This window comes from Anoplopoma fimbria, chromosome 15, assembly GCF_027596085.1.
Source record: "Anoplopoma fimbria isolate UVic2021 breed Golden Eagle Sablefish chromosome 15, Afim_UVic_2022, whole genome shotgun sequence".
Classification (NCBI taxonomy): domain Eukaryota; kingdom Metazoa; phylum Chordata; class Actinopteri; order Perciformes; family Anoplopomatidae; genus Anoplopoma; species Anoplopoma fimbria.
Window position 1 is genome coordinate 19,510,811 of NC_072463.1, and position 15,909 is coordinate 19,526,719.

Here is a 15,909-nt window from a genome sequence, read left to right on the forward strand (position 1 = left end):
GTGTTTTGTTGTAGATTTATGGGCGCGCATGTATTAATCATCCATTTAAGGCTTTGTCAGGGAAGATGATTACCTTTGATTGTAATGGGGGTTTAGTAAATGTGCTGTAGCATGCTGCACTAGTCTCCACTTCTGATTCTCTCTCTCCCTTATTATCCACTTTTCCAATAGATGTTTTCAATGTTTTGGTGATAAAGCTACAAAATGTTGCAGAACTAAAGTATATCAAGAAATAGGTTGGGGACAATATTGTATATTAAGAATGGAAAAATTATAAGAGACTGTATGTAAATGCTAGCGCAAACCTATTTTACAGTGATATACAGATTTGACACAAAGGCTTGAAAACCCGAATCCATATTGGACATGTTGATGAGATCTATCAAACTGTATCTATTGATCCTGTGGTGACCAAAGATGTTCATACAAAAGTCCATGCCAATCCATCCAGTAGTTGTAGAGATTCAGTTTGGAACAAAGTGATGGACACACTATGTATCGTGGTTTGGATGAAAAAGAGAAAAGGATTTTTAAAATCTGGAGTGTGCCGAGCCTGTGAGTTAAACCCTTGAAATTCACCTAATCAGCTTTGTCATACTGTAGCAGTGAGTGTGTACACGTACTTGCATCTGAGTGTGCTTACTTACTAGACAGATGCTTAGGGAGCAATAAAGAATTTAGTAGCTGGCTACTGTACTGCATATGGCTGGCTGTGCAAGTGTGCAAAATTTCTACAAAAGAGCATTGACTTCACAAATCAATACAGGACCTGACCTGACTGCTTACCAGTATGCTTTATAAACAACCTGTCAAATGACTTGTTTAAAACAAGTAACCTGTTTCTGTATGTGTGTTAAGGACTCAAGACTGTATATGGATTTTATGTATGTGTGTGTTTCTGCAGGTGTGTCCATATCCTTGAGTGACTGGATGTTCGCTTGTTTACTGTATGTGCTCTCCCCTGTGTAGTGGCAGGCTGTGCTGTGCAGAGCCTAATTTTAGGTGGCTGATGTGTGATGTGTTTGCGGCTCTGGCTGCGTCGGAGGTGTGATGTTTATCTCTGCCTCTGGGGAATGGCTGTGACAGGCTTTTTCAATTGGCCAAAGCTTCTGACTGAAGCCCTTGTTACAGATTGTATGCGTGTGTGTGTGTGTGTGTGTGTGTGTGTGTGTGTGTGTGTGTGTGTGTGTGTGTGTGTGTGTGTGTGTGTGTGTGTGTGTGTGTGTGTGTGTGTGTGTGTGTGTGTGTGTGTGTGTGTGTGTGCGTGTGCGTGTGCGCGCGCATCAGTAAACTATTCAATCTAGTGAACCTTCTATCTTTAAGGTCTGAGTTTTATAAAGTGCTTTCCACAGAGCGTCAATTTAGATTACTATCAAAACTGCATATGTTATATGAGACTTTTACAAAATCTGAATTTAAAGCTGCACTAATTCATTTTTCTATGTTAATAATGGATCAGATGACTTGGTTTACTGTGAAAGGTCTTACTCATAGTAATGAACCAACAGAGTACTAGAAGGTCAAGCGGAGCGCGCAGACCTTTTAAAAAAAATGTTTTTAGCAACTATTGATAAGTGATAAAAAGTAAATAATGGGTATACAGGTTGTTCTGCTATACACAAGTGTGCACAATTTCAGTTGATGCAGCTTTAACTCAATCCTTTATCAAACGTTTGACTTTAAGTAGCTCCTGTTATGATTAAAAAGGAGTAAAAATATCCTTACACTGGATATTTAATTCCAAAAATAAAAAAGCACTATAACCCCAGTTGTGTAGTTAGAGGCATTTGAAATGGCTGCTGTAGAAAATATAATGTGATTTATTTTTCTTTCTTTGTTTGACTCTCTAACACATTCACCCTCTGGCCTCTCCACAGATTGAAGACATTGTTACAAGAATACAAGATGAGAAAGCAGGAGGTGTAGCCATCCGGACTGTCAAAAGCTTCCTCTCCAAGATCCCCAGTGTGGTGTCAGGTTAGTGTTTGTGTGTGTAGGCCTGTATGGAGTGGACATTCCTGTTTACTGTATATGGCTGCGTCTGTAAATGCAAAGTAAATGATTGTACATTTACATATGCTGCAGTTCCTTGTGTGTTTTTTCCTTAATAAGAGCTTGACTTACTTGATGTGATGATGATTTTGTGTTTGTGTGTGTTTGTTTTGTTGTTTGTAAAAAAAACTTACAAGTCAGGTTCAGTCAAGCAAATATGACCTTTTGGGCTCATTTAAAATGCTGCTTCTACAGATGGAAGCAGATGAAGACTTAAGCCACTGAGGCAACTGAGACGCTGCTCCTGTCCCACTTTTCTACTTCTCCTTTGTGTCTTTATCCATCTGTGTGTATGCACTTGGTCCTTCGTGAGTTTGTGTATGTGTGTGCTTGTGTATGACATGAGTCACCAGTGTTGGACGGCGAGGTCACTGCAGCTCTCCCAAAGGTTATGTCGGAGTCACTGCTTCACATGGCTCCCCCAGGCCCAATGGCCTCTTGTGCTTTCTCAGCAGCCTCTGCCAATGCACAAAGACGGGCCAAATATTGTGCTGTCCAAGAGCAGAGAGAGAGACACGACTGCAAACCTGTTAACATTATATTATATTCAGACACCTACTCAGCTTTGACACACAGCTTTCAACAGAGATGAATCACGAAGACTTCCTCATAGCTCATTTGTGTTTGCAGCCTTTGTCCAAAAAACCATTGATCATGTAGAACTATGATGCCACTTCTAACCAAAGTCCTTCTCTGAATGCCAGGGGCGGACATTGTTCAGTGGCTGATGAAAAACCTCTCCATTGAGGATCCAGGTAAGCTTGCTGAGAAGTCTGTCCTTACATGTAAGCACATTAGAGCTCAATTGAAGAGGAAGGCAATTTTTCAAATGCACCCCCTCCCATCTGTGGGCTTTCTCTCATGTCCACAGCTGAAGCCATCCACGTTGGGAGTCTTATCGCTGCCCATGGCTACATCTTCCCGATCTCTGACCACGTCCTGACACTTAAAGATGATGGAACCCTTTATCGCTTTCAGGTACAGGAAGCTCCACTATGGGTGTATCCTTATATGATATGTGGTGAGGCCCGTATATATAGAATAAAGAGATGATGGTAGTTTATCAGAGGGATATGTTTATTGTGTGATGCTAATGAGAGAAATCCCTGCTAAGCCTATTACTCACCACACCAAGGTCGATACTGTATATCCCTGCTGGACGCTGCGTCAGAGCAGGAGGTGGGCAGCAGAACAGGGCCTACGGGCCGGCCGTGCAGCTTGTTAGAGGAGTGTTTTTTTTCTTTGCTCCATCTGATCCAGCATGAACTTTGACAGGTCCCTCTGATTGCTAACGGGCACCACCATGATTCATTACTGTGACTGGGCCATTAGCATTTTAATCCAGGCCAGCTACACAGGGCAAACTCCCCTATGAGAAGCACTGAGCCGGCTGCACACTGGCTCTGCACTTTTCGCTGTCACCATCTTTCCCCTGCTCCTCCTCCTCAATCTACCTCTGTATGCATTTATCTTCACCTCTATTGCTCAAGATTAAAAGCCATTATTGTGGCTGCAGAGGGAGGGCAGCGTGTGTCACACTTGCTCATTCAGCGAGGGCTAAAAATATTCCCTCTGATGTTGTCGTGATGCAACAGGCCCACGTCATCAGTACATGTGAAAGGAGTCCACGGTGCATTTGAAATGCATTGGCTGGCCTCCAAATCTGTGCTATAAGGCGTGATGGCAGAGGATTTAGTTGTTTGCTACTCTTTAAATAGATACTATTATGAGGGAAACCCATATTTAATGAAAACTGTCTACAAATTTGCTTTTTTTGTGAATGCAGTGAAGTCTTATATTTCAACTTTATCCTCTCTGAGGTTTATAGTGCTAATGAGCATGCATGTTAACCTTTTTGTTCATTACACTCAAACAAGCACATTCATCAGCGTCAGCCATTTGCTCTTATGCTAATTACCGTTATGAGTAATAATGGGAATGAAATATGTGGTTGAGTATCACCAACTTCTAATTCTGTCCTGTTATTAAGAATGCATGATATATGTGAGTGATTCATTATTAATGGACTTGGGAATGAACTTTGAATGTGTAATATCAGTTGCAATAGACAATTAAATATGGATAGAGAGAATATAGCTATCATTGCTCCCCAGATAGTTATGTGCAGCATGCGGACGTCAAGACTCATCGTGAAGCAATGAGTCTTCTTTTGAATTTGTGTGGACGTGCAGAGGGAGCGTGGGTGATGGGAGAGATGAGATTCCAACGATCATATTGGAGAACATTATTGTTTATCTAGACACTTATGGCAAGAAAAGAAGATCAATCTGATTATTTGCCTAGATTATCTGTTTCATTCCCTTCTGTTTTCATCAGTCTCCATACTTCTGGCCTTCAAACTGTTGGGAGCCTGAGAACACAGACTATGGTGAGTCAAACACTGTCTCAAATGTCTTTCTTCTCTCTCTCCAAACCAGTAAGATCTTACTAATGCTTTTCAGTTCTCTCTCTCATACACAATTCACACTGTAGATCTGTTGTTGACACTGTTGAGGATTGATCCACATGGATCATTCCCTGTAATATATATCTGGCCCGAGGAACCCCCACAACAGAGACTCCTGTGGTATAAGATTACCCAAACAAAATAAAGTGATGGTCACTGATATGACCACATCTCCGGCTCTCTGCATGGCATTGACTTGAGGCTGGTAATTTCCGAAGACAACACATGGCCTGTCTGCTGAAGCAAAACATTCATTACTTTTGGTTCACACAGTTGGGACCTCAGTTAAAAAAAGACAACCTATCTTGCTAACTCTATTACCCTCTTCACATGTCTCTATTTCTCCCTTTCCCCCCCTTCCAGCCATTTACCTGTGCAAGCGCACCATGCAGAATAAGGCCAGGCTTGAGCTGGCTGACTATGAGGCTGTAAGTACACTGTTTTTTGTTTAGCGATTGCCAGGAAGCTCTCAGTTCATTGTGCAGAGACCATGATATGATGACACTCTGAATTTCCTGTTTTCTTTCACATGGCTGGAAAACAAAAGATCTGTAACTGTGTCCTCTGGGGCCGTGAAATGACAAAATCCATTCATCCAAGCAAAAATCCATTATCGAATTATAGACTAGAGAAATCTGTCAAAGGGAAATTTTTTCTTTTTTTTAAGAGCACCATTTGGCAGACTACAATGCAGTCATTTACTGGACCCAAATATACATATCTATAGGCCTGCTTTGCATCAGCAGATCAATACCGTCTCAAGAGGGGCATTACTCTTGCTGTAGAGTAATGCCCCACAATAGCAATACACTGCACTTTCATATTCTAATTTACTCTGCAACTATTGTCCAGTAGACTTCCTTCCACATCTATTCAGGTCATTTTTTGCCTCCCGGCCTCATTGCTCTCACTGTTAACATGCCTGATAGTTTGTACTGAATTTTTTCTGTCTTTGTAATGAGGTCATGTGCTGTATATTTGACAGATGCTTGTTTGAGTGGTGTTATTAAGGATATGCAAATTGATAGGGAGCTTTAATATGAGTATATTATGGAGTTTTAAAGAGCTTTCATCTCTTTTACTCAAGCAAAATGTATCATGTGATCAGTTACACTCAATTAAGTCCTGGGTTTGTGTTATGAGCCACGGCCATTGCTTGTTGTTATCTGCTTGGTCTCACATCAGAGATAACAAAAAATGTGACTTTTTTGTACAGATTAAACCAATGAGATATAACATGGTAATAAGGGAGCTTTAAAGGTATTGGTAGGTGAGTTTTCCTTCCTTTGGACAAAACCAGGCTAGCTGTTTCCCCATTTCCTTTTTATGCTAAGCTAAACTAACCGGCACTTTGCTGTAGCTTCATATTTAGAGTACAGACACAAGAGCGGTCTCAATGTTCTCATTTAACTCTCAGTAAGAAATAACATATGTCCAAAAATGCGCACTGATTAAATGAGTAATTGTGTATACCTAAACGATACCTACAGTATGTGTGAAACTCCAAATACTGTGTGGTATCAGCAGCTCAGCAGCTCACACCTTAGTGAGAGTGGCAGCAAAGGTAATCCAAAGTCATGGTTGCTGTGGCCATTACAGTAAATGGATAACGTAATCATATAAAGGCCTTGAATTCAAATGACCTGCTCCCCTAATGCCGTGTCTGATTGGTTCCCCCAGGAAAACCTTGCCCGGCTGCAGAGGGCTTTCGCCCGGAAGTGGGAATTTATCTTCATGCAAGCTGAGGCTCAAGTCAAGTGAGTAGATGAGTGTATGTGTGAGCCAGAACACATTCCCTCTTGACGTCAGAGTCTAGTAACGTGACACACTTACACCAGGAAATAGAGAGATGTTGATTCAATCAGGTTTATACATTCATTCTAACCTTTTGCTACATGCATAATTCCAGTTTTATTTCCCCTAGGAAGAGAAAATGCTTCAGTTTGCAGTGTTAGTTGCTCTGTTTTCATGCCATGCTTTGACTGCAGGGTTACATGCGTTTAAATACATCAAGCATCCCCCTATGGAATTAAACAAACACAATTCCTTTTAACTTCTATCTCTTAGTAAGACTTCCATCTGGTGGTTTGCATTTGTAAGTACACCATTAATGTCTCATGTAACTTTTCTGGAAGGAAAGAGCCTTCTTCTCCTGTCTACAAAAATCTTCTCATTGTGTATTGGCCCGTTTTGTACAAACAGCGAGGCGAGGGACGATCAGTAAATGTCAGTTATGTAAAAGCTTGGCCCCACCAGCGGCAAAACCTGGCACTTTGTGTGGCCTGCAAACAGTTCAAGACCCACACACTAGCTTTCTGCTCCCTAGTCTGCCCTGTAACTGGTATAAAAATGTATGTGGCTGGCTATGTGTGTGTGTGTTTGTGAGAGTGTGTGACTAAATTACAGGGCCTGATTCATTGTGTTTGACCTGATATTTCAGAGGTATGTGTTCTGTATATAAGTGGCCTGTTTCTTTCGTTGACAGGATTGACAGGAAGAAGGACAAGGCAGATAGAAAGATCCTGGACAGCCAGGAGAGGGCATTCTGGGACGTCCATCGACCAGTGGTGAGTTAGTGCCAGCGTCATGACAAAAGGAAAATAAATGAAAGGGAGGTCAGATGCTGCAACAGTGTAAAAATGGAAATGAACAAAGAAGAGATAAAGAAAAAGAGGCCTTTTATTGTGGGTGGACAATTTTAGCATTTAAAGCCTGAAAAGAGCAGATTCAGCTCCACACACTCTTCAGCTGAGAGCCCTGTTTTGTTGTTGGTAGCAGAGTCATATTTGGTGCCAGTCACTTTGCATACAAGCCTTTTGTGAGTGTGGCATTGCTGAATAGAAAAACAGCCTCATATTGTGTGAGCAGGAAAGGCGCAGACAATGCATGCTGGAGAAACACCATTATCTGACCTCGGAACATGCTCTGTCTCCTGTCGCCTCCCACAGCCAGGCTGTGTCAACACCACAGAGATGGACATCCGCAAGTGCCGGAGAGAGAGGAACCCACACAGGGTAAAAAAGGTGAGGAGAGAAAAAACTACTCAATTATATTTTGTGTAAATTGTATCTCCCTAAATGCTTCAAGGCCCTATTCCACAGTGTTTACTTTTTTTTTTTGAAGAATATGTATCTGTATCTGTATTGATATATATGTATATGTTATATAAATCTATATAAAAACTATTTTTGTTGACTTTCCGGTCTTACAAAATGCCAAACATCTAAAATAATCTTCACAATTAACTATACAAATATTTTTATTACAAGGCAAAAAAAAATCTGATTTTTGTCGTTTTATAATAAAAAATAATCATATTTTTTAAAAGAATATCAAATGACAATGTTTGTATATATGTTTTTGATTTACTTTTGAATGTTAACAAAAATCATACTTTATAATATGTATAAAACATACAATTATTTACAGAACATTTATATATACTAATGATTATTTCCCTTAAAGGTATTTATAATGTACTTCAAATAATTACAAAAAATACACACATTTTTGTGTATAAAAGCGAAACAAATCTTAAGATCCAAAGACTCAACGGATTCTTCAAACCCACCATATGTGTGATCTGTGTGTAAATATAAATCAAATCTCCTCTTCAGGCCCCCAATTCCCAAACTCAAAACCGAAGCCATGATCACAATAATGACCTGACATTCATCAAACTACTATCTAGAGTCCCTGATCTGTCATGGTTTATCAAAACAACAACAAAGGCATCAAAACAAAACAACATGTCTCTTGACTTCTTCAGTCGGTCTATGGGGTTCCAGATGACGGCCAGAGCCAGCCAAGTCCCATCCACATCAGCTCCCAGCCGACCAGGAAGACCACCAGAGAGGACGTTCAGAAGGAGGTAAATCACGCTGTGAAAGTCTTCTCCATAGGTCATTACCACCAGTCCGCCTCCACCATCCATCATAATGACAGTCGGCGACGCGGACTGATGAGCTGTTACCTTATTTAGCTTCCTCATTATTCTTTCTCCCTCTCCATCAGATTAGCTTCTTGAACATCCAACTGGACCGACACTGTATGAAGGTTTCCAAAGTGGCTGACAGTCTGATGAGCTACACAGAGCAGTTCATGGAATATGACCCCTTTGTGTCGGCCATTGAGCCTTCGAACCCCTGGATCAGTGATGACATTACCTTCTGGGAGTTTGAGGCAAGGTGAGGCTGGAGGGGCCATGTTGGGATGTAAGGTGAGAGTTCACAGGAGACTGATGATGACTAAACCAATGCTGAGGTCAGGTGAAGCGTAGAGGTCTCGGTGCTTATAACTAAAGGAGGGATCTGTCTGTTTCTATCTTGTCTTAAATGAGAATTATTGCTGTCATTCCCAAAGGTTTACTGTGACATTCTGGCCTCTGCTCTATGTACACCATGACGAAACATGACCCATTTTATTCTGTTCTTTCTAATCTGTTTTATTCTGAGCAGTCGTGACCCCAGCCAGCAGCGTGTGAAGAAATGGGGCTTCTCTCTGGAGGAGGCGTTGAAAGATCCAGCAGGACGAGACCAGTTCCTGAAGTTCCTCGAGTCAGAGTTCAGCTCAGAGAACCTGAAGTGAGAATGACATTTTACCTATGCCTTTCTTAAAGTGGCTATAATCATTATTTTTATATTAACAATGAATCACATGATTACTTGTCTGTGAAATGTGTCACTAATGATGCAATATATTAACTAAACAATACTAGAAAGTTGATGATCTAATTAGATTTTGGGCATCTTTCTGAATAGATACTAAGGTTTTTATGATAACTATAACTCCTTCATATTTTCAGATACACAGATGCTTTTAATACCATCCACAGTGTAGGCAACCACATTTAATCAAGTAACATAGTACAGTTTTGAAGTACTGTACTTGAGTATTTACTGTACTTGAGTATTTACTGTACTTGAGTATTTCCTTTTTATGTACTTTGTACTTCTGCTCCACTACATTTTACCATTACTTTGCATATAAATGATTTTACATATAAAACCTTGTATATTATGGAAAGGGAAATCTTATCAAATTTGTATATATGCAGACACTAATTTAATGCAAGTAAAAATGTTAAACATGCATATTATGTATACTGTATATTATAGAAATATTCATATTTCATAAATATGCTAATTAATACGATAATAAGTAATCACAATAAAGGGCATCGTCAGCATAAGGGTGAATATAACAAGACAGGCAGCTGGACTTTCATTTTTTCATACACTATCTCATATTTCGGGGAAGTAGTTATTGATTAGATGTGTTGCTGTTGTAGGTTCTGGTTAGCAGTGCAGGATCTGAAACGGCGGCCGCTCCAGGAAGTGTCCACCAGGGCACAGGAGATCTGGCAGGAGTTTCTGGCCGAGGGCGCGCCGAGCTCCATCAACCTGGACTCTCACAGCTTCGAGCGCACCAGCCAGAACCTCAAAGACCCTGGCAGATACAGCTACGAGGACGCTCAGGTGGACCGTGTTGTTTCTTCCTCATGGATGAATTCACATAACTATCCATGATCACACACGCATGGACACACACTAACACAAGTCTGAATAAACTCCAGACACATAGACTGACCACACACCTGTGCCTGTGCACATAGTTACAGCCAATACTTCTGCTTACCACTATCGCACCACTAAATTACTTCTAGAAAGAGATTTAGTGGCACGTAAAGACCGCTGAAACTGTAGCTTTCACAAAGATATATATTTTTTTTTTCTTTTATCTTTTTTATATATATATATATATATATATATATATATATATATATATATATATATATATATATATATATCATACGTATAAGCTCACACACACACACACACACACACACACACACACACACACACACACACACACACACACACACACACACACTAAAGCCATTGATTTCCTCTACCATCCACTTGCCCAAGGAAACACTGAACCCTTCCACCCCACTCATGTTACACAAGTGAATGAATGAGAGTTCAAGGAGGAACAGAAAGAGAGAGGAGAGAATGACTCGAGTGTGTTTGTGCCAGGGCCTAATAAGGCGAGTAATGCCATGAATAGGTTGGTTCACCATGAATTCCTCTGGTTCAAAATGGTCTGGGGATGTGTGATGTGGAACGTCTCTCACTGGCAGAATATTACTCAGCTGTGTCTTTCAGGACTCTGCTGTTCAAGTTAGCTCGCTCAGTTTGCATCACCAACTCTGAATCACACATGCATGCGTTGCACCACCATAATCCGACTTCCTTTATTACTCTGCACTTCTCTTAATTTTTCCCTTTACACTCCCTTTTGTCCTGGGCCAACACACACTCATCAGTTTTTCTTTCTATTGCAGGAGCACATATTCAAGCTAATGAAAAGTGACAGCTATGCACGCTTTTTGCGATCCAACATCTACCAAGATCTCCTGTTAGCCAGAAAGAAGGTGAGCTGCACTGACTGACCCCTTTGTCACCTTTACTTTTTACTGAAATTTGTCGCTCTTATTGCATTTCTCATATTGTTTTGATTATTTTACCGATTTAAAAGATATTTCAGGTTCATATCTATTTTATGCATTTAGTCAGTAACAGCAAGTCCTACGCTTTTGATTGGTTCATATATTTGCAGCAGCACAAAGCGCAAAAGGGCTGGGAGAAGTGTAAATATATATATATCAGAGGTGTGATAATTATTTAATACTCTCTCAGCCAGTCACATCCCGTGTGCCATTGCTCTGAAACAGTCCATCACTGTGAAGCTTATCATACACTATAAATTAACTGAGAACAAAAGTTACTCTAAAAATCTCTGATATAAATGTATAGATATAGAAGCACTGACTCTGGAATGTTTAATAGAATTCAAAGTTTATTAACTATGTACTATTACGCTGGACATTGCGTCGCCTCAAAAATTGCCACTTTAACCTCTGATACTTTGAGCATATGTTGATGCTAATACTGCTTAAAATTTAAAATGTACGACTTTTACTTTTACTCAGATCTTTAGTAAGTAGTAGTGAGTAAAATATCTGGATACTTCTTCTTCTACTTGTTAGTTCATTTTGAGATATTCATGGGAAAAGCAATTGAAGGACTTGCACTTTAAGGTAATCTGATCACACTTTAATGCTACAAAGGTGGTTCATTCTATTGTAATTTGGTAGTTCTTAACAAGGTATGGCATTCTGCAGTTTGATATTGTCATGAGGCTACTAACAGAGCCCATTAAAGGCAAAACTACTGTGCCTAAAATGCAGGTGCAAGGAAACTGCTAAATTATGTAAAATGTCAAGGGAACAGTCTCAAAAACATTACATCATATGCCAAACACAGGCAAACCGCTGTATAAAGGAGGGACAACAGTCATGCTGTAAATAGAACATAAGCAGTCAGAAGAGTAAAGTATATGTGCGTGACAGATGCAGCCTAATGTTGTAGTGATGGTGATTTTGTTAGCTTTATGGTATAATTTCTACCTCCTGTGTGCTTTCTGTGCTATCTGTGTGCTATGTATAGGACTTGCACGGCTAAACAATTAGCAGTCATTTAGCTGTTATTGTGTAATATGGGTTTTTTCAGCAAATCACAGCTGCCTCTGTTCATGCTAGCCTTTCTGCCCTCCCGTTTGGACACTGCTCCTTCTGCTGGCCTGTCACTGACCCCAACTCAATTTCCTAAAAAAATACCGCATTGTCCTCTGCCCTCATTTTTGCAATGCTTGGCCCCTTTTTTCCCTTACTAACTACATCACCCCCTGACCTCCCCCTCAACACCCGTACCTGACCCAAACACTCACCCTGCTTCCCCCCTCCCAAAACAGCAGCCAGCAGACACTGAACAGGGCCGCCGCACCTCCTTGGAGAAGTTCACGCGCAGTGTGGTAAGTCATTTGGAGCTGGGGCTGTTCATATCACAAACCACACTGGCTGGTTCACTATCAGTGGCTTTTGCAACGATAACCACATTACACTCCATTATGGCTCTTTACACCTGTAATAGGATGTGTATTTTGTGAAAAAGATAACACGCTAGTCACATGAATGGTTCCAACCAAGCATTTTAGATAAAAGAGCACCTTGTTGGTGGGGATTTTTCTGTGATTTATTAGGTACTTGTACTTTCAGCATCTCAGTCCAGAAATGTGTTTTTGTTTTAATTGACCTTCTAGGGCAAGTCATTGACAGGAAAGCGACTAACAGGCCTGATGCAGTCATCCTGACAAAGCCAGACCCTGTTGGAGGGGCTACCGCTACACAGGGGCCTCGGCAGGGCCACAGACAGTGGAGCTGGGCTGGACGAGGCTGCTGTGGATGCTCTCATACACTTCTCCGAGGACTGCTGCCATACTAGTAGTGCAGCATTGGGCCTGCCAGGGTGAACAACCCAAACAAAACCACTGAGGAAAAGACATTGCTGACAAGGGGAACTTTAGCCAAAACACACCACATGGCATGCAGCGTACAGAATAAGCACATTCAGACTAGGGCTGCCCTCTTTTGATCACTTTATCAGCAATTTAGTTGTTAGGCTGTTTGTTAAAGTTTATATTGTTTTCATTTCATTTTTATATACATGTTTATTGGATATTAAAAGCACATCTGTGTTGTTGCACCAATATTCTTTGATTAAAAACTACATTTAAAAGCTATCTGCCACAGCATTTGCAATTAATTGACTAGTTTTCCTAAACAGCCGGGGCCAAGGAGGTTTAAGAGGCATATCAATAGACACAAATCTACAGTATTTCACAAATGTCTCTGTACTCACAAGGCAGCCAGCAATAAATTATGTGCGAGACCACCTTTTTTGGGGGGGGAAATATATCCTTTTTATATCCTTAAAATTCCTATTATATCTGTTTATTATAAAGCACATGACATATCATTTAAATTGTGTATTGGCAGTAATCAGGAATGCAACGTTTTTTCCCAGAAGTCATATTTAACAACATCTACAATATAGACTTTTAAAACTATAACTGTTCATGCTTCATTACATTCCAAAATCTGGCATAAGGGCTTAATGTAGCATTCACACTGCACCGTTGCATGTTTCATCCACATGTCTTTGTTGAGGATTTGTTGTTTGTACAACAGTGCTTTGTAATGAGACTTATGGAAAGAGTAATTTACTCCAGTTGGCAAGTTGGTTTTACTGAACTTTCACCCTCCAACTACCAAACATTTCAGGCTGCACAGTCAAATTAGTAAATACCAAAAGTCTGTATGAATAACTGAGAAGCTTAAAACACAAACATGGCCCCTATGGTTGTGTCAATCCCAGCTGTTTGAGCTTTTACTTTAGTCACAAATGCTTTTTCGGCTTCCACCATAGTGTAGCTTTAAAAGTTTCCAGTGCCATGGGTCCATCTAGTGGTGGTTAAACCACAGGACCAGCAACTGAGTGTTACAAGACTGTATTAAACTGTGTTTGTATTAACAGACATCATGATGTCAAACCTAATTGTTCTCCGATGACGGATATACAGTATTACAAGGCCTGCAGCCCAATATGGGATCATTAATGTTTTGTTGCTTATTTCCTGCATGAATATCTCATCTTTTGTTTTTTTCAAAACAATGAAACCTGCCCACTTCTGTTTGACAAATTGTATACTGTTACTCTACATCGAATAATTGTCATGTGTTTTAATGACTATGTGGAAAATGGTGCATGTTATTGGACCATAACGAATTTGGGGAAAGATGGTTTGACTCTCCAAAGACAACAAACAGACAAGGAATAGCCCTGAACTGAAGCAACACCCCTCAGCAAACGGACATAAAAGCCCTGAAATGCAACTGGGAACAATACTTGAACTGTCATGGGCGCCGCACACCGAACGTTAAGGTTACTGTGGACCACTGTGGCTTCAAACTTCTTACACAGACAGAAAGCGCTTGGTATGAGGAGAGGTCGGTCCCTTGCTCCCCCATGAGGCCAGTGACTGATGAGTGTATCACCTATTATTTTCTATTAGACCCGTTGCAATGAACTGTACAGGTCATATTAGTTATTATCACAAACCAATAACCTCTTGATTATAAGGTAGAGAGATGCTTAACTTGAGTCGATGTACCAAATATTATTCTCAGCACAAACACAATGACTATGTACAGGGTGCATTGTAGTTGTAAATTGGCTAAACTTCCTTATCCAAAAGCACACTTTATTATAATATAGGCACATTACTATGCATGTTACATATTCAGGGCATTTTGTGCTTTTAGTTTCTCAATCAGCAATATGACTACTGGCACTCCAAAACACTCAAGCACCTGCTATCTATTCATGGGTACCAAATAATAAAAAACTCTTGACCTGTCTCCTCTGTGCCAATCTGTTGTTGGTGTTTGCTGTTCTATGTCATGAAACAAAAGAAGCCAAATGTGTCTCCTCAGATGACAACAGATCTGGTGTATTTTTAAGTTGTGTTTTCTCTATTTGCAGCATTTTACCTAAAAGCTGGCCATGTGTTGTCAAATTAGTGGGGATGTATTCTTAGTTAGTTTTTGTTGTCTCTAATTGCATGAGTTTATTGATACATATTTGTTATGACACACTATACTGGTACCTTACTAAACATACTAAACTATGACATTTTATGACATAATCTACTGCCACTTTTTAATGATATACTATACTATAACTTTTCTAATTACAGTTTTATGATGGCTTTTTAAAACATTTTAATGGCCCTTTTTTGTAATTTTATGACATACAATACTGACATTATATATATATATAGTATTTTGAAAAAAGTCATGAAAATGGCATTCTTTAGGACAGCCAACAAATGCATACAAAGGTCATAGGATAGTATGTGAAAGTTTCATAAAAAGTCATAGAGTATGTAACAAATCAAATCATGAAAAAGTCATAGTAAAGCATGTTGAAAAAAGTCACAAAATTCATAGTATAGCGAAAAAATGGAAAAGTAAAAAAATAAAAAAGTCATACACCTGCACTGGAACTGGAGTTTTGCATTAGCAGAGAAGATTTGGCAAATTTTACATGAGCGCAACCCACATACTCAGCTGTGCTGCTCATCCCACAAATGCATGTTCCTTACCTTTAAAAGGGAAATGAACAGGCTTTCCAACGGTATAAAATGTATTGCCAAGAAGCATTGTTACAACAGAGAAATAATCTACCAAACACAAATTTCCGAACTTTTTGTTTTATGTTGAGTATGTCGAAAAAAAAGTTTAAAAAAGCCATAGTATAGTACGACGAAAAAATTCATAAAAGTCATAGTATAGTATGTCGAAAAAAGTCAAAAAAAAGTCATAGTATAGTATGTCGTAAAAAGTCAGAAAAAAAGTCATAGTATAGTATGTCGAAAAAAGTCAAAAAAAAGTCATAGTATGGTATGTCAAAAAAAGTCATAAAAAA

General features: G+C 39.7%; 1 protein-coding gene across 2 annotated transcripts in view; it reads left to right on the forward strand.

The window, feature by feature from the left end:
- Window positions 1-14,808, forward strand: part of LOC129102972 (regulator of G-protein signaling 6-like) — a 35,239-nt gene extending 20,431 nt beyond the window's left edge. The window contains exons 3-17 of one of the 2 annotated variants that reach the window (XM_054613203.1): window positions 1,878-1,977; window positions 2,757-2,807; window positions 2,924-3,030; window positions 4,390-4,441; window positions 4,883-4,947; window positions 6,200-6,276; window positions 7,005-7,086; window positions 7,468-7,542; window positions 8,289-8,390; window positions 8,534-8,706; window positions 8,977-9,102; window positions 9,810-9,996; window positions 10,866-10,955; window positions 12,335-12,394; window positions 12,683-14,808. In XM_054613203.1, coding sequence (XP_054469178.1) covers window positions 1,878-1,977; window positions 2,757-2,807; window positions 2,924-3,030; window positions 4,390-4,441; window positions 4,883-4,947; window positions 6,200-6,276; window positions 7,005-7,086; window positions 7,468-7,542; window positions 8,289-8,390; window positions 8,534-8,706; window positions 8,977-9,102; window positions 9,810-9,996; window positions 10,866-10,955; window positions 12,335-12,394; window positions 12,683-12,733 — 1,398 coding nt within the window. In that variant the 3' untranslated portion in view covers window positions 12,734-14,808. The remainder of the gene's footprint in view (window positions 1-1,877; window positions 1,978-2,756; window positions 2,808-2,923; window positions 3,031-4,389; window positions 4,442-4,882; window positions 4,948-6,199; window positions 6,277-7,004; window positions 7,087-7,467; window positions 7,543-8,288; window positions 8,391-8,533; window positions 8,707-8,976; window positions 9,103-9,809; window positions 9,997-10,865; window positions 10,956-12,334; window positions 12,395-12,682) is intronic. The other variant, XM_054613204.1, reaches the window with a different exon arrangement.
- Window positions 14,809-15,909: the final 1,101 nt, after the last annotated feature.